The sequence below is a fragment of the Hyaena hyaena genome, unplaced genomic scaffold (genome assembly GCF_003009895.1).
Source record: "Hyaena hyaena isolate Hyena2069 unplaced genomic scaffold, ASM300989v1 scaffold_808, whole genome shotgun sequence".
In the NCBI taxonomy this organism is placed as follows: Eukaryota; Metazoa; Chordata; class Mammalia; order Carnivora; family Hyaenidae; genus Hyaena; species Hyaena hyaena.
In genome coordinates, this window is record NW_024081437.1 from 564,741 (window position 1) to 585,035 (window position 20,295).

Genomic DNA, 20,295 nt, shown 5'->3' on the forward strand with positions numbered 1-20,295 from the left:
AGGAAGGTCGGCGCGGACCCCCTTCGTTCATGATGGCCAGAACCGGAAACCACCTGAAGGTCTACCAACAGGAAAATGGATAAACTGTGGGGTATGCGTACAATGGACACTGTCCAGCAATGAAGAGGCGGGAAGAACTGATAGACAGCCACGTGGGAGATGTCACAGGTGACTTGTCTTTGGAGCAGGATGTTGGATGGGTGGAGGCAAGAAGGGGCTTTTCTCAGTGATGCAAATGTTCTTCAGCTTGCTCTGAGTGGCAGATTTGCAAGTAAAGAATGCAGGTGTCCACTTTATTTCCTGCAAGCTAACTCTCAATAAAGATATTTTCAGGGCAGAGAAATTATTCTGTGTGATACCATGAAGGTGGATCCATGTCCTCGTACATTTGTCCAAATCCGCAGAACACACGCCACAGAGAGTGAACCGTAAGGCAAGCCGTGGGCCCTGGTTAATGATAACACGCGTTATTGGCTCATCAGTGGTAAGTGCGAGATGTTACTAGAAGCTGAAACTGCTGAGGGTAGGGAGTGAGGAAGTCTATATAGGAACTCTGGCCTCTGCTCAGTTTCTCTGTATACCTAAATTTACTTTGAAAACCAAAGTCTATTGGGGCGCCTGGGTGGCTCAGTCGGTTAAGCGTCCGACTTCGGCTCAGGTCATGATCTCAGGTTCGTGGGTACGAGTCCCGCGCCGCGCTCTGTGCTGACGGCCAGCTCAGAGCCTGGAGCCTGTTTCAGATTATGTGTCTCCCTCTCTCTCTGGCCCTCCCCTGCTCACGCTGTCTCTCTCTCTCTCTCTCAGAAATTAAAATAAAGAAACAAATAACTAAATAAATAAAGGAGATATTCGTTTATTGGCTACACTGCAAGAGAGCGGTCAGAGGAGAGCAGGGGAGAGGCTGCCTGCCAAGTCCATTAATCTTTTTAACATCCAGGAAGGCATCCCAGGGCAGATGTGGCAGGTCCACAGCGTCAGGACCCCAGGCTCCTTTTATGTCGCAGTTCGGCCATTCCACCCCCCCCACCCCATAGCTTCCATAGCCTCCATCCAGTGGTGTAGGATTGCTCCCCCCAGGCGTTCGTGTTCCCTTGAGGAGACAGAGGGGGCAGAAAAAGGCGTGCTCTTGTTTTTTGAGGGCCCAGCCTCGAGGTTACCCAGGCGCTCACATTCCACTGCCCCACCTAGATGCAAAATGTACCTTCGGCTGAGCACAGTTCTATTGTTATGTAAAAATAAGCACAGACGCTGGGGACAAGAAACAGACACTGGCTGCCACCATTGGAGATTACGCAGGGATGATGAGTGTAGAGGGGATTTGCTGTCAACAGGAGCAGAGAAATGGGGCAAGAGGTGGAGGGGCGTGTACCGGTAGGGGCGGGCGTTCCCAGTGATGGAAGCTATTACCGCGCATTTGTCTGCTCGAGGGACTGATCAACAGAGACAGAAAAATCAGCGATGCAGGAAAGAGAGCAATCCCCGAGTGGGTCGCGGGGGTGGGACCCAGTTCTCCGGGCAGAGGGGCTGACCCCAGTGGCCTGCAGCTCACCCACGGGGGCCGAGAGGGCAAGGGGCTTGGGTCCCAGCCTGGGGGGACTGACTTGGCAGTGGAAAGGTGGGAATTTGGGGAAAGAAGTTCTTTTCTGATGCTTTCTGTGCTCGGTTACAGAAGAGACAAAGGCTGCTACTGAGATGTGAGGCAGGCAGGAGCTCACCTTGGAGAGCCCGCGGGCAGACCCAGAAATTCCCAAAGCAGGTCGGCCAACCCTGCGGGTCCACTTAAGGTTTCCCTTCATTTAAAGGGAGCTTTACTAGGGGGGGTCCGAGTGGCTCAGTCGGTTAAGTATACGACTTCAGCTCCGGTCATGATCTCTAGGTTCAGGAGTTCAAGCCTCTGATCTCTAGGTTCAGGAGTTCAAGCCCCGTGTTGGCGTAGGGCTTTGTGCTGACAGCTCCCAGCCTGGAGCCTGGAGCCTGGAGCCTGGAGCCTGCTTCGGATTCTGTGTCTCCCTCTCTCTCTTTGCCCCTCCCCCACTTGCGCTCTGTGTTTCTCAAAAATAAGCAATAAGTAGTGTTCAAATAGCGTTCACCGGTCGAGGAAGGGCACCGTAGTGGGGACTGGTCCCCTGGGCGCTGGCGTTGCAACGGGAAGCCGGGCGCACGGCAGGGGCGAGGGCAGGCAGCGAGGCGTGCAGGGGTGGAGGGCAGGGCCCGGCGGGGTAGAGGTCGGGAATGGGCCTGCGGGTTGGTGTGGGACGCGGCCCGGGGAAGTCGTGCGCAGCAAAAGGACAACCGATTGTCTTCATTTGCAGGTTTTTATTTGCCTGTCATAATTCTGATATTTATGTACATATATATATATTTCTTTTGTTTTTTTGTAAAGGGCTCATCAACAGACCAAGCAAAGGCATTATAGGGTCACTGTGGCTGCCAGGCAGGAGCACAGCAGAGCTGGGAGAACCAATCTTTCCGTTTTCCTTTTTTTTTTTTTTTTGTCTGTTTTTATTTTTCCTAGGATGGGATCCTCGAAGCTAATTGCTATAAAACCTAGAAACCACCGAGAGACTCAGACATCTGCCTACACACTAGTGGCATATGGGGAAAGGCAAGGGCACAAACTTTCAAAGTCACGGTGTATTTACATTCCCAAGGTTGAAGGGTGGGGGGAGGCTGAGGAAGGGAACTACTCAGATGGGGGGGAGGGGCCGGGCGGGGTGGCTAAAGGGTCCTGGGCTGCAGGCTGCGGCGGCGGGCGGGGGGGGGGGGGGGGATTGTGTGTGTGTGTGCTCGCCCCACACCCTGGCAGTGACAGAGGCCACTTGGATGCTGTCTGGTGGGCTCCGAAGGCAGCGTGTGTGTAGAACTCCTGGAGGCCGGCCGCGGGGCGGGGTGGGTGGCGGGAGGAAGGCGCCGAGGAGTGTGGTACCGGCAGGTGGGGACTCCGGGCTGTCCAGACGGTGTCCTCTGCACCCTCGGCCAGCTTGCCCGGCTCCTGTCCTGGTTGGAGCAGATGGTGGGGACACCGAGTTCCATCCCCAGTCCCAGCCAGGCTGTCGGAAGAGCGGCCAGCCCCGCTTCCTCCCTGCCCAGCCGCGGCCTCTCTCTGCCATAAGGCTGATGAGGCAGCACCTGAGGCTCCCGGCGTGTGGGTGACTGGCCCCCGAGCTGGAACAAAGCGGTGTGTGCCCAAGAAGGGGTGCGGCTGGGTTTTGGCAATAAAGTGGGGACCGGGTAGTGAGAGGGGGATGAGAGGCAGTGAGGTCCTCTCCTCTGCCCCCAACTTCAAGCCTCCCACAGGCCCAAGGCCAGAGCCAGAGCGGGGGCCAAGGCCCGGTAGAGAGCGGAAGGAGCCTGCGTCCCAAGGTCAGCACACGTGTCGGGCTTGGGGGTCTTGGCCTCTGGCTCCCCTGGAGCCCAGCCCCGGGCCCCACCCCGCCTGGCCTGGCTGGCACCCGCTACTCCAGGGCCCCGGCAGGGTTGACGGGGGAGGCGGCCCCTGAGCTGTCGTTGCCCCCCGCCGCCTCCTTCTCCTTCTTGCCGCTGTACTGGCCGATGAAAGAGCCGTCCTCGTTGAACTGGACGTCCACGCTGCCCCCGTAGTCGGCCAGGCTGTCGTCACTGCCCAGGGGCTTGATGTCTCCGTTGAGGGACGGCTGGCTGCTGCCAAAGGCCTTCTCCTCGTTGTCACTGTGGGGGCAGAAGGCAGGTGCGGGTGGGGGGGCTGCCCGGCAGGTGCCAGCCCGGGGGAGGAGGCCCGGCCCGGGGTCCACCCGCTTTCCATGTGTTCTGAATGCGCTGGGGCCAGAGCCTTCATCCCTGACACACACCCGGGGGGGGGCAGAGGGCACGCGCAGCACCAGGGACGCTGGGGCGCGCTCGGCCTGGAGGTGAGCCAGACAGGCGCACCCGCCCAGCTCGCGGCCCTGACACAGCCCGGAAAGGGGAAGCTGGGCAGATGACGGGCACGCCCAGGAACGCAGCGTCAGCACGGGGGTGAACTGGGGCATGCTGGCTTCTCCCCGAAGCAGGGAGCTGCTGGGCCAGAGGGCCGGGGGCGTGAGGAGCCCCGGCAAGCAGGGGCCGATGGCGCTCCCGGGCGCATGGTCCGCAGGAGGGCCCCTGCCTTCAGGCTCTGGCAGCGTCTTCCCACCACCCCTGTCTTACCTCTCCAGGGACCTGACGTCACCCGGCAGCACAGACAAGAGAGAGAGACGGGGTCAGATATAAAAGCGAGAGCAGTGCTGGGCGGTGGCCGGCACCTGTCGTACCCCCGGCTCACCTGTACTCGCCGAAGGTCTCATCCTTCATCGGCCGGGCCTCGGAGTCCACCTGGGTGTCCTCCTTATCCTTCACTGGAGAACACACGGAAGGCCTGGCTTTCCGCCCTGCCCCTGCCTGGCCCTGGGCACTGGGCCCCACCCCCGGCTTGGGGCCGCGGGCGAGGCTCACCCTCCGCGCTCCCAGGGCCCCGGGCGCTCTCTCGACAGCTCCCCGAAGCCAGGAAGACATCGACGTGTACCACTCACCCCAAGTGCCGGCCGCCTCTATCACCGGGGTGCGCAGAGGCTCCCTCTGGGCCCCCCGCCTGCCCCCGACGTCCTGCCAAAGGCCCGGGGACCGAAGGGGACTTGAACAAGCCCTACGCCCCCCCCACCTGAGGCTCGGGCCAGGCCTCACCTGAGTATTTGCCACCTTTGCTCCGCTTGATGAAGCACAGGATGAGCAGGATGAGAAGCAAGAGAATGACGGCGCTGATAAAGCCGATGAACCAGCCCTCGGTGGCGAAGCCGGCGGGAGGGAGCCTCACGCGGCCTGTGGGCACATCGGGGAGACACTGAGCCCAGGCCCCCCTCCCCGCCCCTCTGGGCAGGGCGGGTGGAGCGCCAGGCCTACAGATGCCAGAGGGGCCAGGCGGGGGTGACAGACGGCCTGGGGCTGCGGCACGGTTTCAAGCGCTTGAAACCGATGGGTTGGGGGAGACCCTGGGGGGGTGGGGCAGGGGGCAAGGAGGAGGACCTTCTGCAAAGACGGCTGCCCTGGAAACAGTTAAAACACAAGGATACTGAAAGGGGCCATTTCAGGGGCCTTGACTTCTCCATCATGGGCCAAGGGGCACAGATAATCCGGGAGGAGGAGTGGGGGCGCAGCGCGGAGCCTGGGGCGGTGGCAGGCGCGCCGTTGGTGGGGGGACGCAGCACCGGTGCCGTTGGTCTTCACGGCCATCTTGAGGAGCACCCTCTCCTTGAGCAGGTGGATCTCATAGTCTGTGTCGGGCTGCAGATCCCACTGCGTGTAGGAGCTCTGGTTGTAGCTGACATACTGCGGTGGCAGATGGGGGCCCGTCTTCTCGTCTGCGGCGGCGAGAGGGCAGCAGAGGTGAGCAGCAGTGCCATGCGGCACCCCAGTTCCATGCCACCCCTGGGGGCCCCTTTCGTGCTCACCTCCCAGGGCTTTGAACCAGATCTGGAACCCAAAGTTGCACTGGCCCTCCTTGGGGACCCAGGAGACCACGCTGTAATTCTCGCCGGCCATGGCCGAGATGTTGCCAAAATCCGGGGTCCCTGGGGAGAGAGGTGGGGGGTTGTGGCTGGGCCTCCTGGGCCTGGCTGTCCGACAGAGCCTTTCCAGCCCCCTCCAGCTCACCAGATAAGGCCATGGTGCCTCCTTCCCGCACGATGGCCTCTCCAGGGCCCTCCTTCGTGGTGGCCTGCAGCTGGAAGCGGTACCGCAGGTGCGGGCTGAGGTTGGTCAGGTTGTGCGTCCGCAGCTCAGGGTCCGGGAGGTCAAAGGACAGCTGCTCCTTGTCCCCATCATCCACTGCAAGGACAGGCGGGGAGTTGGCCGCGACTTCCAGCTCCGCTTACCCCCCAGCTCCCCTCTACTTCCCCGCCAAGCCCGGCTGGGACTCTGGGCCCATGACGCACGTACAAGGGTGGTAGGAGAGCACGTAGCCAGTGAGCACGCCGTTGTGGCTGAGCGGGGGCTGCCAGTGCAGCAGCAGGCTGGTGTCCGACTGGCACTCCACGTGCAATGCCTCAGGGTGGCCAGGCACTGTGGAGCACAGACACCACGGTGGGTCCTCGCCAGGCCCGCCCGGGGGGGGGGGGGGGGGGGGGGGGGGGGGGGGGGGGGGGGGGGGGCGGGGCGGGAGACAGGGCCGCAGGGTGCGAGGCTCACCTCCCTCTGGGGTGCTGAAGGTCATCTCGCTGGCGGGCCCCAGCCCTCGGCCGTTGAAGGCCTGCACCTCCAGATGGTAGGAGCTGTAGGGCCGCAGGCCTCCCAGCACGGCGCTGGTGGCGTTGGCGGGGACCACCACGTGCCCCTTGTGGACGTGCCTCTTGCTGTGCTTCCTCTGACTGCCCTCCCACCAGTAGGTCACCTGCAGGCGGACGGAGGCCCCGTAGGGGGAGGAAGGCGGCGAGCGGGGCACACCCCTCCCCACCCCCGTGCACGCTTCCCACCGCCCTCAATGGGGAACCTTTCCTCCTACCCGAAGACTCTAGGAGAGCAGCGTGCAGGTAGCAGAGGCTCCCCCAAACCCTGCCGCTCCCAGTGGCCTCACACCTCACCCTGGGAATCCCCTCGCCCCCATGCCTTGAACCCTTACGTTGTATCCCCGAAGGTGGCCCTTGACCCGGGCTGGGTCCACGGGCCACCATCTGACCAGCACGGCACTGGAGTTGAGGATCTTGATGCCTTCCAGCTCGGGGCTTGCCTCGGGGTCTGGAAACAGCCGGCGGCATGGATGAGGGCCTGTGGCCTCTGGAGGCCAGCCCAGAACCCTCCCGCAGAAGGAAGATAGATTTGGATGCTCCATGGGGGGGGCGGGCCATTTGATGAGCAGGGCGTGTGCACAGGCTCCGGACCCCTCCTTGTATACCGTGCATCAGTTGCAAGGGCAAAAACTACGCAAAGGAGTAACCAGGAAGGATCCTGACCAGGTGACCAAAACTCACACGTGGTCATGGTCCATGTGCAAGGAAAAAGAAAGCAGAGGGACAACTAGACCTGATGGGAAGTCTGGGACTGGATCCCGCACTGGGGGAAAAGACAGCATTGACTGATACCATTGGAATATCAGCTGCCAACTAGGTAAATACAGTGGTAGATCAATGGTAAATGCCTGTGTTGTCATATGGCACTTCGGTTATGGAAAACAATGTCCTCACTCCTGGGAAATGGTCTGTGGACAGCCCCAGCGTGGAGGGAGGAGGAGTGTGGCCGTCTGTGCGCATTCAGGCTCCCCCCCCACCCCCCCACCCCGTGGGCCAGGCCGGCCCAATACTCACAGTCTTCCCCAGAGTAGCCAATGGTAATCTGCGGCTCAGGGCCCTTGCCCTGGTTGTTGACAGCCTGGACCTTGATCTCATAAGGCACAAAGGTGGATGTGTTGGACACAACCAGGAAGGGGTCGCTCACGATCTGTTCCTGCCAGGCACCCCGCGTTCCCTGAGGGCGCCACTGGACACGGTACTGAACCTGGGGGGCATTCCAGTCTATCCACCTAAGCGGCTGGAGGAGGGTGAGATGAAGATGAGCCGGTTGGCCAAGAGCATTCCCCTCCTTTGACTCGCTCCCGAGCCCAGCCTGATGTCCCACCATCCTCTGGTCCTCGGCACAGCCAGGGGTAGTGGCCAACACGTGGTCCTGGCCTCATGCCCTGGGGCACGCCCAGCCCAGGGCCCCTCACCTTCCAAGTGATGACCATGTTGCTGGTCTCGTTGCCTTCCCCCTTCACATCCACAGGGTTCTTCTCTGGGGCTGGAAAGTAATGTGTTAACACGTCAAAGCTGTGGGCTCCCGACGAGGCGGTGAAGGCCAAGGACCAAGGAAGGAGTGGCCCTTTCTGGCCCCGGAAGCCAGGAGCCAGCAGCTCTGAGGGAACCCTGCCTCCCCACTCGCCCTGGACACCTAGAAGCACAGGGGCCTGGGCACGATCACCTCTCCAGCCCCTCCATGAAGAGGAGCCCAGGGCCCCTGGAGTTGGAGACTCCCTCCCCGGTGGCTCACCTGCCTCAGGCGTGACCACAGTCTCCGAGGCGGGGCTGGGCTCTCCGGAGCCATATTTGTTGATGGCAGTAACTCTAAAGGTGTAGTGGACATAGGGCGACAGCTTGAGGGTGGTGGAGGTCTGGTTCCCGGGCACCTTGCCCAGACTATACCATTTCTCAGGCGCCATCTCCTTGTCCTCAAATTCAATGTCATACTCTGCCAAGAAGTGAACCGGCAGTTTGGCGTGTGGCACCCAGGGGAGGGCTAAATGGGGTTCTGGGTCCGGGTCTCCCGGAGGAAAGAAGGGAGTGCCCAAGGCGGCAGGCATCCCACACCCAGGTGCGGGCTCCAGGGTGGGGGGGGCGGTCGTGGGGCCTTGGGCCGGGGAGGAGGGAGTTCCCACCAGGAGGGCAGGCTACCAGGGGTGGCGGTCGGGAGGGCCTCTTACTCTCGATGGGGGCGTTATGGTCCTCAGCGGGTCTCCAAGACAGGCGCACCTGGCTCTGCTTCAGCAGGTGACGGTCAGACAGCTCCAGCTGAGGCACTGGCCCGGGGCTCCCTGAGGGCCATGGAGGGTGGATTCTCTGGTCCGTACACAGGCTGGCCGCCCCCCTCCCCCCAGCTTGAGAAGGCCCTGCGATGTGAGCCCGGGCTCCTGCCCCACCCATGCCTCCAGGCCTTGAGCCCGATCCCACCTAGGACTTACCCACCACCAGGAGCTCGGCCCTGCTCTCCACCACGTCCAGCTCGGTGCCAGCCACGCAGCTGTAGTTGCCCTGGTCACTGTAGTCCAGGCTGTGGATGACCAGGAGCCCGTCCTCTATGAAGTACCTGGTGGGGGGAGGGGGCGCAGGCTCGTCCTTTTGTTCTGCTCCCCCCACCCCTCTTGCCAGAACCTTCCTGCTCAAAGCAGGGGCGCTGCCCCATGGATGAGGCCAAGAGGCCTGGACATCCTGCCTTCCCCACTCCGCCCCCTTCCACCAGGCCCAGGTTGGGGCTGGGCCCGCACTTGTCACTGTCCCCAAACTCCTGGAGGTTTCGACCGTCCCCTCGCCAGGTGATGCTGTGCTGCAGGGAGGGGTCAAAGGAGGCCTGGCACGTGAATGTCACTTTTGAGCCTTTCTTCTCGATTGCGCTCTGCGGCCCCCGTGTGATCTGAGTGGCATCTGGGGGCAATGATGGAAAGGGCGGGTCACTCTGGTGTCCTCCAGACACTGTACCCTCCCTCCTGGAGGCGCTGCTGGTCACATCCGTCGGGGGTAGGGGGTAACATCTGACCTTTGACCTGCAGGTTAGCCACAATGGTCACATTATTTTGGTCGTTGGCAGCCTGGCAGAAGTAGTGGCCAGTGTCGTTGGCCTGGAGGTCCCGGATGCCCAGGGTGCCGTTGGCGTAGGGGAAGAAGCGTTCATCCTGCAGCGTGGTCTTCCCTTCCTTGTCCAGCCTGGCACGAGCAGGGCAGGCCTGGCTTGGACCCCACCAGGCCGGGCTCCCTGCCCTCCCCCGCTACCTGGGCCGGGACATGGCTTAAGAGGCACCACCTTCAGGGAGGGTCACTCACCACTGCACGCTGGGCACAGGAGCTCCGAAGGCCTTGCACAGAAGATAGGCGGTGCTGCCTTCCACCGCCATGTAGGTCTCGTTGTCTGGGGTCAGGATCTTGGCCGGAAGCTCTGGGGGAGAAGCAGTCACGGGGGACAGGGCAGGATTCAGGCTGGGGCGAGGGCCCGTGAGCAGCCAGGGCAGGTGTGGGGCTCACCAGGGCAACTTCTCACAAGAGGGCCCTTGGGTGCCTCCCTGCACCCAACTCCCACCCCTGCCAGACTGAGTCTCTGCCTTCCAACGTGCCTCAGACGTGCCTCCGACCCCAGGCATCCAAGTTTTACCGATTCCTTGAGCCCCAGTGACAGTGTACCTCTTCCAGAAGGCCTTCCTGGCCCACCTCTGTCTTCCCTGAGGCTCCGGGAGAGGAGCTACCAGGCTGGCCTCAGGCGCACCCCGGCCAGGGTGAGCCTCCGCTCAGTGACACTCCTCAGTGACACGTGGTGGGCCAAAGCACTCTCTAAAGCTGCTTTTTCATGTGGTGTAAATGGCGGCGAGGCTCTGCCCTTCCTCCGCAGCACCGCCCCCTGGACCCTCGCCCCCCCACCCCGCTGCTATTGATGAGGGTGGGCGAGACATGGGGCGGAGGAGAAAAGCAGGGAGGAGGAAAGCAGCTGCTGACCCAGTCAGTCTGGTGGCCTTGCCTGGTGAGCTGCGGGGACAGATGGGTTACTCACGAACGACATAGATGTAGGCATTGGCCAGCAGGACCCCGTGCCGGTTTCGGGCCTCACACTGGGTCACCATCGTGTCGCTGGGCTGCACGTTGCTCAGGATCAGTGCTCCGCGCTGGATGCGGTACTTCTGGTCCTTGGCCAGCTCTGCGTGAGCAGTAGGTGGGCCCCAAGGCCCAGGGCAGAGCAGTGAGGCCCGCCAAGCCCCCCTCATCACCCTCCCCTTCCTCCCCAGGGCCCGCCAAGCTTCCCGCCCCCGCCCAAGGCCCCACTCACCCTCCACGGGAATGCCATTGATTCGCCAGGTGACCTCTGGCTGGGGCCTCCCTTGCACTTGGCAGTCCAGGCGGGCAGTCTCTCCAGGCCCGTACAAATGGCTCTGGGGTTTGTGTAGCCAGTAAGGGGCAGCTGCAGCAGGAGGCAGGTGGCCCTGAGCAGGGGTGGCCCTCAGCCAGCTCTTGCCCCAGACCCAGACCCGCCCACCCCCTGTGACAGTGGGCGCCGCAGACTGCTGTCCCTGGAGGTCACTCCTGGGCGGCTGAGCAACCCAGCAGGGGCACCATACCTTCCACGGTGACGTAGTAGGTGTGCCGGTCGCTGCCCAGCGAGTTCTCGGCCAGGCACCGGTATTCCCCATCGTCCTCTTCCATCACATTCAGCAGCTGCAGGGTCTTGTTGTGGTTCTGGTAGGTGACTCGGTCGGCCGGCATGGGGCCACTTGGGCGCAGCCACTTGATGGTGGGTGTGGGGCTGCCCAGGGCCACGGTGGAGAGAGCACAGGCTGTTCAGCCCCGGGCCTCGACAGAGGCCCCACGGTGTCTGCCCACCCCCGGCCGGGGCCCCCAGACTCACAAGCCCTCAGCGATGCACTCCAGGACCAACGGCTGCCCCTGCAAGGCCACCAGGTGGCTGCTGGAGTTGGTGGGGAAGAGCAGGCGTGGCTTCCTGTCGATCATGCTGTTGGCTGTGAGGAGAAAAGGGGTGGGTGGCATGGCCCACTCCACCCTTCCCCCACGGAGTTACCAGGCTGGGTGATGCCCCTGTGAGGCGCTGGGGCCTCTGTTTCCTCCTCTGTTAAAGGGAGGGCCCCTTCTCTGTTCTCGCCTCCTGGGAAGGGGTCTGAACCGGGGTGAAGCCGGAGCCAAGCCGTCCCGGAGGAAGGCCAAGGCCACCCGATCCTTGGGATGGGCCGTGCCGGGGCATGAGAGAGAAGGTGAGGAGGGTGTATCAGAGTCTTAGGGACTCACTGGCCTTGACCCGGAGGTCAATGGGTTCCTTCTGGATGATGGTCCGGGTGCCGGGGAAGTGGGCATGGCAGATGTAGTCCGAGTGGTTGTCCGAGGTGAGCACGTTGGCAAAGTAGAGATTGCCGTTCTGGCCCATTGTCACCCGCTCATCCTGTCTGATGTGCAGGATCTCTGTGGGGGCGGGTGGGGGATAAGGAGGCGAAGGTCGGGGCCCTGTCCAGGAAGCGGTACCCACTGCCACCGTCACCCCAGGCATCAGCCCTCGTGGGCACCCACTGCTGTTCATCCAGTAGATCCGGAGCGGCTCTGCGCTGGGCGGAGGGTGGCAAGGCAGAATCACGGACTCCCCCTCCTCCACCTCTACAGGTTTCACCGTCTCCTTGGGCCACTTGGGGGCACCTAGAAGGGACAGAGATGCTGGCACGACGGGTCCCAACTCTCCTGGTCAGGGCAGGGCAGGGCAGGGGAAAGGAGGAGGGGGCGAGGGGGCCAGATTGTGAGGAAGTGGGAGGCAGTGACCCCGGAGCCTTTCTGGGCTCCAGGCGGAGACCCGCAGAGGAGAGGCTGGACAGAGGACCAGGCGGCTGTGAAGGGTTAACCCTTCACAATGCTCAGCTCCCACCCAGAGGCCTAAGATGGCTGGGGGTGGGGGGGCAGTGAGGCTGTGGTGCAGTGATGGGGGAGGGGAGCTGTGGAAGGATGTGGGAGTCACAGACCCTTCCATCATCCTGACACAGAAACCATGGCAACAGTTCCCAAGGTAACCAGAGGGGTGAAGAGGAGAGGGGAGCATGCTCAGGAGGCAGAAAGCTCAGCGAGGATGGAATGCAGAGGAAAACCCCAGGGAAAGGGCGACACAGATAAAGACAGAGCTGGCGGGCAGGAAGGAGGGAGATGGAGGGGCTGGGTCGGAGGTGGAGAGACGGAGGCAGGAGGGAGGAGGGGAAAGCAGCGGAGAGAGGCCACGGAGTGATGGGGGAGGCGGAGAGAGACGGCCCGAGGTGGGGAAGGAGATGGGACCGCGGAGGCACAGAGCGGGCAGAAGCCCAGGCCCAGGCAGTGGGTCAGACAGAGGCAGAGCAGACGGGCAGGAGAGTGAGGCAGGTCAACGAGGCTGAGCCCGAGAGCGAGAGCGCGGCCCGCGCGGCAGGCCCCAAGGCCGAGGTGGGTCAAAGCCCGGAGGAAGAAGCCAGGGAAGGGGAGACGGAGGTGACCAGAAAGGCAGAGCAGAAACAGACAAAGCAAAGAAGCAGGGGGACACTCCCGGGTGATGACGGAGGAAGGCCGCTTCCGGCTGCCAGCGCACGCAGTGTCCTCTGCACATGAACCCGGCAGCTGGGGGGGGCGTGCGGCCCCTCAGCCCGGACCCCCCCAGACCCCCTGAGACCTGTTCAAGGACCCTCTCGTGTGGCCCAGGCCCTCCCGGGTCCCTGTAGTGCCTCGCACCCTCAGCCATGAGCTGGATCTCATGGGACATGGCGGTGCCCAGCTTATTGCTGGCAAAGCAGCGGTAGGTGCCCTGCAGCCTCTGCGCGAAGTTGCTGTTGTTGCCCGCGATGGTGAAGGAGCCGGAATGGGGCGCCTGGTGCACGGTCACACCCACTTCCTCGTTGGGCTTGAAGTGGACGCCATCCCGAGTCCAGCGGAACCTGTGGGCAGACAAGGGCTCAGAGGCCAAAGGCCCTGGAACCCAGGACAGGGGCCGGAGCGGGCTGGGGGCCAGGGCGAGAGCGGTCGGGGCCCTGGGGGCGGGCTATGCAAGGCAGGGACCGTGGGTGAGGAGAGGGACCCAGGGCATCTGGGCGCAGAAACCGGGTGGCCCTGGGAGGGAAGGGGACTAGAAGCTGAGGTCAGCAGTCAACAACAGGGCTTAGAAGGTGACGGTCACTCACTGCACTTCAGGTTTGCCACTGGCCTCGCACTTGAGGCTGATGTCATCTGTGGGGAAGACAACCAGGCGCCGTGGAGACTGTTCGGTGATGACAGGTGGCTCCATCACTGGGGACAGGATAGGGAAGCGGTGGTGAGGATGGGGTCTGGCTGGCATCACGGCCTCGACCCCTGTCCCACTGTGAGGGGAAGCAGGGTTTGAAACCCTTAGGCCCCAAGGCCACGGAGGTGGGGGGGGGGCAAGGAAGAACAAGCTAGAAACAACCTACTGTGGCCATAGGCGGGTGGGCCATGAAAAGAGGGAGAGAAAGGGACACAGCGCAAAGGTAGAAAGGGACAGAACAGAGAGAATAGCCACAAAAAGTGAGGGAGAGACGAAGCCAGAGACAGAGACCCGGAAGTCACGGGGAGAGAAGGAGCAGGGAGGACGGAGCGGCGAGAGCAGGAGAGGGCGCCGGGGAACCCAGGCCAGGGCAGAGGCGGAACAAAGATGGCCCACAGGTGAGACACTGGGGCAAGGACCGAAGAGCCAGAAAAGGTAGTGACCCGCACAGGGCAGAGGGCCCCCATAGGTGGACTTGCTGGCACCCCCCACCCCGCCCCCGGCCTGGGAAACACTCCCACCCTCCCCCAACTTACCGCGGTATCCTTCATCTAAGAAATCCGGGCAGCCAGGGAGAAAGGAAGAGAAATGCTGACACTCGAGGACCCCCTGGGGAGGGGGGGTTATGGGGGAGGGGCACAGGGGCACACACCAGGCTGGAGTTGTGGCAGGGCAAGGGGCAGGGCAGGACAGGGCGGAGCCTGATCACGTCTCAGGGCGGGCCAACAGCCACGGGGCGGGGCGGGGCGCCAGGCTGTGGCTCCCGTACACGGGGAGAAATTCATGTGTTTAACAAGGAATCCATGTGGCCCTTCGGACAGCCCCTGGCAGCCCCTGGTGGAGCCGCAGAACTGAGCCCCCACCCCCGCCCGGGGTGCCTCAGAAGGTGCGGAGGCAGGCAGCCCAGGATCCAGGGCACCCTCCCCGGCTCCAGCCCACTTCCCTCCTAATCCAATTAGCACAGCTCAGTGTTTTCAATTACCCAGGCCCAGCCTTCAGAACCCAGCTGCCCCCCCCCCCCCCCCCCCCCGCCTCTGCAAAACCCTCCCAAAGGTCTGGCTGCATTTGAGTTTCCATTGCCTGCAGGGCTGACTCCAGTCTTTTTCTTTCTCCCTTCCTTCCTCCCAGTCGGCCATCAAGTTGCCTGGGGCTGAGAGGCCAGAGCGATGGCTTCTTCCCCGCCACACACTCGGCCCTGAAGTAGCCAGGGTGGCTATGAGGAGGGGAGAAGAGGCAGGGAGGCGGGACAGGGGAGGCAGGAGTGCACTGTCCCTGAAAGCTTTGTCTCTGCGGAAGACCTCACTCAGTCACTGGTCCCCAGGAGAGAGGAGGTGGCTCCCTGGGGACACTGCAGAGGGAGCCCTGAGCCGGGGAGGGGCCAGTTCAGGCAGCCAAGAGCAAGAGACACAGATTGGGACGGAGAACAGGAGGGGGAAGATCCACTGGGTGGAGGAAGACATGAAAAGAGACAAAGGGGCCCAGAGCCACAGGGAGAGAGACAGCTCTAGCTGGAGGGCAGATTCCATGAGGGAGGCACCAGGCCACCCACCAGACTGCTCTGGGGCCAGTAACAAGTGCCACCCAGCGCCCAGGGCAGCCCACTTCTCTCTTTCTCCAAATTCTTCCTGCCCCGCCCGCCACAGACACACCCGGCCAGATGGCCCCGTCACTGTGGCCGCAGGGCAGGCCAGGCGGGTGCCCAGGCTAAGGCCTGAAGAGCGACCAAGAGGAGATGGAGGGAAAGGACAAGAACATGTGCGTGAGGCCAGGCACACATGTGAATGCTCCGGGGTGTACTGTATGCAGTATGTTTGTGTGTCAGTGTCTTAGACTATGGGCGTGTCTTGCCAGAGGACCTCTGAGGGCTGTGTGCGTGCGTCCATTCAGTACCGCACACCTGCCTCTGCATGTGTGGATGACCCTGTCCCTTTGTGTCTAAACCCCTCGTTTGTGTGCGTGTGTGCCTCCTGCGTGTCCTCTCAGGGTCTCTGCCCCTTCTGTATATGTGCGTCTGGTTGGATACAGGTGGCTTGTCTGTGTCTACCCACCTGTGCTTCTCCGTCCATCTGTCATGGGGAGTCGGCCTAGGCATGACTGCACGGACCTACGTGTGCATATCTAAGGGGACATCCCTACCCTTTGTCCCATCTGTCCCCCTCCCCTTCCTCCAAACCCTCTGCTGCCTCCCCCCCAGCACCAGGTGTCCTCCAAGCCCACCTCCCTCCGCCCCTGCCCCATTCCTGGTATAGACAGTGTTCCCCAGCACCAGCCCCCACCCCATCTTTCAGTGACACCGGCCTCCCCCAGGTCCAGGCTCAGAGACACAGGTGGCAAGGTGAGGGAGAAAGGACTGGAGCTACCAAGGAGCAGGCTTGAGATAGACAAATGCTGCCCTGTGAGATGCCCCTCACACGAGCCCAACAGCCACTTACAGCAGTGTGTTTACACCTCCTGCCACACTCAGGAGAAAATGTCATCACAGTAACACAGACTCCACACACAAATGGGTACTCACATCTGGCCCCAACTCACGTGCACACACGAACCACTATAATCAAATGCTAGCAAACACCTGCAGACCTTCACAAACCTGACCAGTAACAGTTATAGTGACTCACAAACTTATCCATGTAGGAAATCAAAATCACACTCAAAAATAGCCACACCTAGTCAATCACAACCACACACATCCACACACACAAAATATACAGTCTGTGCGATTCACAAGCATACACAAATACTCATGTTTTGTCACAAGCCCCCAGCCATACTCCCTAACACCCGCACACCTACCCATGACCCTCCGCAAACGTAAAGCTCCAGCAGTCCCACCCCTCAGCCCCACCCAATCGTAAGGATTTACCAAACTGCTGGGCCTTTGTAAGGTGTCTTGTCCTGTGTCAGTTCACACACAGGGCTACCAAAGGACGAAGATGAGATTACTCAAGTCAGAAGCAGGGAGAAACTTGAATCCAGGCCTTTGCACAAGCTAGCCCTGGATTGGGGCCGGCCACGTTCTCCGCCCCCCACAACACCGGCGGAGGGTGGGGGAGGGCGGGCCAAGGGAGAGAGGGAGAGCACCGAGCGGGCCCGTCGGGCGCCGAACCCGCTGTCCGTGGTCCTGAAACCGCCCGCCCTCCGCGCCGGTTTCCTGTCCGTGGTGCTGACACACCGCGCGTCTTCCACCCTGTCCTCCTCTCCAGAGGTCCTGGGTACCTCCTGTCCACTCTGTACCCAGGAAAGTAAAGGGGAGGCTCCAGAGCCAGCAGAAGGTGAGGAGGCAGAAGATAAAAGAGGAGCCCAGCGCGGCGGCGAAGGGAGGCGTCAAGGCTCCCTCCAGCTACTCACATTCCTCGGGGATCTGGATGAGCAGGCAGGGGCTGCACAGAAGGAGAGGCCACAAGTACCGCAGCGACACGGCCATCTTCCCGGCGGCGCCGGCGGCTCGGCACGGCACAGCCGGCCGGGCTCGGCTCAGGCTCCGGCCGGAAGGGGGCTGGTGGGCGGCTTGGGGCGGGAGCCGGGGGTGGGGGCACTGGGAGAAGGAAAGAGGGAAAGGAAGGGTGGGGGAGGAGAGAGGAGAGAACGGACGACTTTAGTGACTAACATCTGGGCGAACCCGGGCTCCTGGCCCCGCCCTCCGCCCCGCCCCCAGCTGGCCAGCTTCCCCATCCCTCCCTCCCCCGCACCTTGGAGGGAGAAACCTAGAAGTCTTAGCACTAGCTAGGCCTCCAGGTGGCCTTTCATTCCCTTTCTCCTCTCCGTCTGTACTTCTGCACCAGCTGCCTCTCCAGCATCAACTTGTTGCCCCAATCAGCTCCCCTGGGCATGCCACAGGCCACTCTGTGCATGAGTGTGGATGTGGATGGGCATGTAGCCAAATATGCACATTACTATTTATGTCGCTGTGTGTGTACATGCAGGAGCACATTTGTATGTCTTCTCTGGGAGGGGGGTGATGTGTCTGCAAGAATCAATACATGGGTTTAGACAGCTGCGTGTGTCTAGATAGCTGCGTTTGCACACAAGAGCGTTTGTTGTGTGTCTTCTTGTGTGTCTGTTATCTCTGGGAGATGAACCTTTATGTTTGCTATCTCTGTGTGTACACACAAGCGTGCGTGCACATGTATGTAGAGAAGAACTCTTGACAGTCTCATTGCTGTGGGGTTCAGAGCCAACTGATCTCTGGGTGATGTTCAGGCCTAAAAAGCTGGTGGAGGACAGGGAGATCTTGGGAAGTGGGGATGGGGAACGAGGAAAGGGGCCCAGGAAGGTGGCATTTCATAGCACAAGTGGAGGAAATGGAAGAAGGGGAGAGGAAGCCTGACCTCAAGGTGTGGCAGGAGGAAGGGGAGTAGGAAAGCACCCCTCTGCTGTCCCTCATGCCCCTGGGCGGGCAATAAAGGTGACTGTGGTCATCTCCCAGATGCTCCAACTCAGGGTCGGGGGGAGCTCTGGGACAGCATTTCTGTCACCTCTCATGTGTCTGGCAGGCCCAGGTCTTTTTCTGAATCTTCAGGGCTCAGCTGCTAGATGTGTCCACCCAAGCCCAAGTCACACCAGCCATACCCACATTCTACCTGCATGCAAGAAGCTCTCAAGACCTGAGGCCCAGGGAAGGGGTACTCTGCCAATGACCACAAGAGAAAACACACTCCCAAGACAGCTGGCTTTGACTCCAAACAGGAAGGGGTGTGAGAAAGAGGCAAGTAGAGGAAGTGCAGGTGGGGTAAGCGTAGGTTGCTAGTTGACCGAGAGCTTGGAGGCTGGAGCTGGGGTCTGGATGCCCTCTCCAAGACCATACTAGACATCTTCATTGTGCCCAGCCAACACCTTATCAAAGGGGGGACCACGCCTCATCCAGAACGCTGAAGGGGTGGGTAGGGAGGCCTGGAATGCCAGGTTAAGGCATCTAGACTCTGTCAGGAAGTGACTAGGAGACACAAATTGGTTTAGTGTAAGGTGACCCGAGAAGAGTGGGGAGTTCAACGGACTGCCTGGGGACTAAATAGGGAAAATGGATGGTAGTGAATAGCAGTCAGCTTGGAGCTCAGACTCGCCCACCCAAAGCTGGAGGAGGCAGTGGAGAAGCACCAGAATAGGTCAACATGGATGGGCTGAAGGCCGAGAGAAGGACTTGGAGGGCAGGAAGGGGTGAACTCACGGCCAATTCCCAACTTGCAAGAACTGAGCTGGAGCCTAGAAGGGAGGAGCAAACAGCAGACCTGTTCTGCCCCCACCTTCCCCCACAAAGCCAGTACAAGCAGGATGGGCCCCAGGCGGCCTTGGCCTCCACTTCAAGGCCTGTAGGAAACAGTAGGAGACTCAGATCAGAGGGCAGGTGATCAAACAACAACCTTGGGAGCTCTGAGCACTCTAGTCTTAGAAGGGGGGAGGGGCGAGAAACCAGCTAGATGAAGCTCAGAGAAGGGCCTTCCTGCATGGAGGAGGCCTGAGTGCTCCTCTTGCTGGAACGATGATCCCAGTCATGGGAGCTCCTCTTTGTCCTCAAAATCCAGGCTCCCGGAATGGGGTTCGGCGTACACACCCTGGATGTATGTGCCGGGAAAATGCAGTGCTTCCAAGCCCCTGGTCCCCGTTTTCTGCCCCATCCCAGTGCCCCGTGGTCGCACACTTCCAGTCTCCTGGTATTTGCCACCCAGTTTGCCGCTTTCACGGGGAACTCAGACAGGCAGGAGCCAGAAGGTTGAGGCCTCTGACAGCTGGGAGGGGGCTCTGCCTCTTCCCCTCCCACTGCTGCTGGGTCTCTGATCTCTCATCATTCCTCAGGCAATTACAGAGCAAGCGGCTCAGGTTGTCAGCTCAGCAGGCCCCCCCAACCCCCATCAGCACCTCCAGGGGCAAGGAAGGCGAGAGTGTTCCACAAGCTGGTGTACAGATGGAGCCAAGGCCATGTCTGCGAGGGGTGGGGATGGGCTGGGGAAGACTGAAGGGTGACAGACAGGGTGAGAAAGAGGCAGGAGGGAGCAGGAGAGGCTGAGAAGAGGGGCTGGGGGAGGGAGGGCAGGGAGTGGGAGACAAAGACAGGATGCTGGACCACCACCACGGTAACCAAGATGGAGAAATCCAGCAACAGAGACCGGCATCGGGGAAAGGAAGACAGAAAAGGAGTACAAAGGGTGAGAGGTGTGTGCAGAAAGCCCTGATGGGAAATGGTCCAAAGAGCAAAGAGAGGGAGTGGCGTGTGTGTGTGTGTGTGTGTGTGTGTGTGCGCGCGCGCACATGTGCACACACCTGGTGGTGCCTCCTTCAGTGTCCTTGTCCCTGGGGGTGCGGGGGGGGGAGGCATGCCAGGCAAGGGAATGGGAAGGAGGAGGGAGACGGGCCTGAGTAGGGGGGGTGTCTTGGGCTGAGAGGTCAGGCTGGACTGACAGGCAGAGCAAAGAGACAAACAGCAGAGAAGCTGTTGAGCCAGGACCAGAGAGACAAAGCCCACGATGACAGAGACAGAGCAGCTGGTCCCGGCCACTTGTGGCACTGGGGCTAGGGGACAGTTGTAAGACAAGATGAATGAGCCACTGCTGGCTGGCCCTCCCGGAGGAGGTGTGGACCCCCACAGCAGGGAGGGAGAAGCATTCAAAGGACCCCGGAGGATCCGTCCAGGATTGCTGCTAGTGCAGAGCGAGCAGCCGCCTGGCTGGGGGTAGGCGCCCTCACGTCCACAGGCACAACAGGGAGTGTCCGTGTGCACTCCGTGCTGGGGGGGATGCACAACAAAGGCAGGCTGCTCCTGAGTGGGTGTAGCTGAGAACCCATCCCCCCCCC

General features: G+C 61.5%; 1 protein-coding gene across 5 annotated transcripts; it reads right to left on the reverse strand.

The window, feature by feature from the left end:
* Positions 1 to 2,296: 2,296 nt before the first annotated feature.
* L1CAM (L1 cell adhesion molecule) lies at positions 2,297 to 17,044 on the reverse strand. 5 transcript variants are annotated; one of them, XM_039219281.1, is made up of 28 exons: positions 16,858 to 17,034; positions 14,046 to 14,060; positions 13,409 to 13,514; positions 12,963 to 13,165; positions 11,793 to 11,915; positions 11,517 to 11,687; positions 11,122 to 11,233; positions 10,835 to 11,019; positions 10,546 to 10,677; positions 10,273 to 10,416; positions 9,555 to 9,666; positions 9,271 to 9,437; positions 9,002 to 9,158; positions 8,699 to 8,823; positions 8,441 to 8,551; positions 8,011 to 8,208; positions 7,691 to 7,761; positions 7,290 to 7,512; positions 6,608 to 6,723; positions 6,178 to 6,379; positions 5,929 to 6,051; positions 5,644 to 5,817; positions 5,442 to 5,561; positions 5,199 to 5,351; positions 4,678 to 4,812; positions 4,280 to 4,352; positions 4,165 to 4,176; positions 2,297 to 3,687 (listed from the first exon to the last, which is right to left on the reverse strand). In XM_039219281.1, the coding sequence occupies exons 1-28, from the start codon at positions 16,931 to 16,933 to the stop codon at positions 3,456 to 3,458; spliced, it is 3,771 nt and encodes a 1,256-aa protein (XP_039075212.1). In that variant the 5' UTR covers positions 16,934 to 17,034; the 3' UTR covers positions 2,297 to 3,455. The 5 variants fall into 5 exon arrangements, with proteins under 5 accessions (XP_039075212.1, XP_039075217.1, XP_039075213.1 ...); XM_039219286.1 differs by lacking the exon at positions 16,858 to 17,034 and adding an exon at positions 16,025 to 16,099; XM_039219282.1 differs by lacking the exon at positions 4,165 to 4,176 and having other exon boundaries at positions 16,858 to 17,044.
* Positions 17,045 to 20,295: the final 3,251 nt, after the last annotated feature.

Excerpts from the sequence above, each read along its gene's own strand:
- L1CAM (XM_039219281.1), bottom strand. The coding sequence starts at position 16,933 with ATGGCCGTGTCGCTGCGGTACTTGTGGCCTCTCCTTCTGTGCAGCCCC. Across the intron at positions 8,824-9,001 it reads GAGTTTGGGGACAGTGACAA|GTACTTCATAGAGGACGGGC; the intron begins GTGCGGGCCCAG and ends TCCCCCCACCAG. Across the intron at positions 7,762-8,010 it reads TGTGGTCACGCCTGAGGCAG|CCCCAGAGAAGAACCCTGTG; the intron begins GTGAGCCACCGG and ends ATTACTTTCCAG.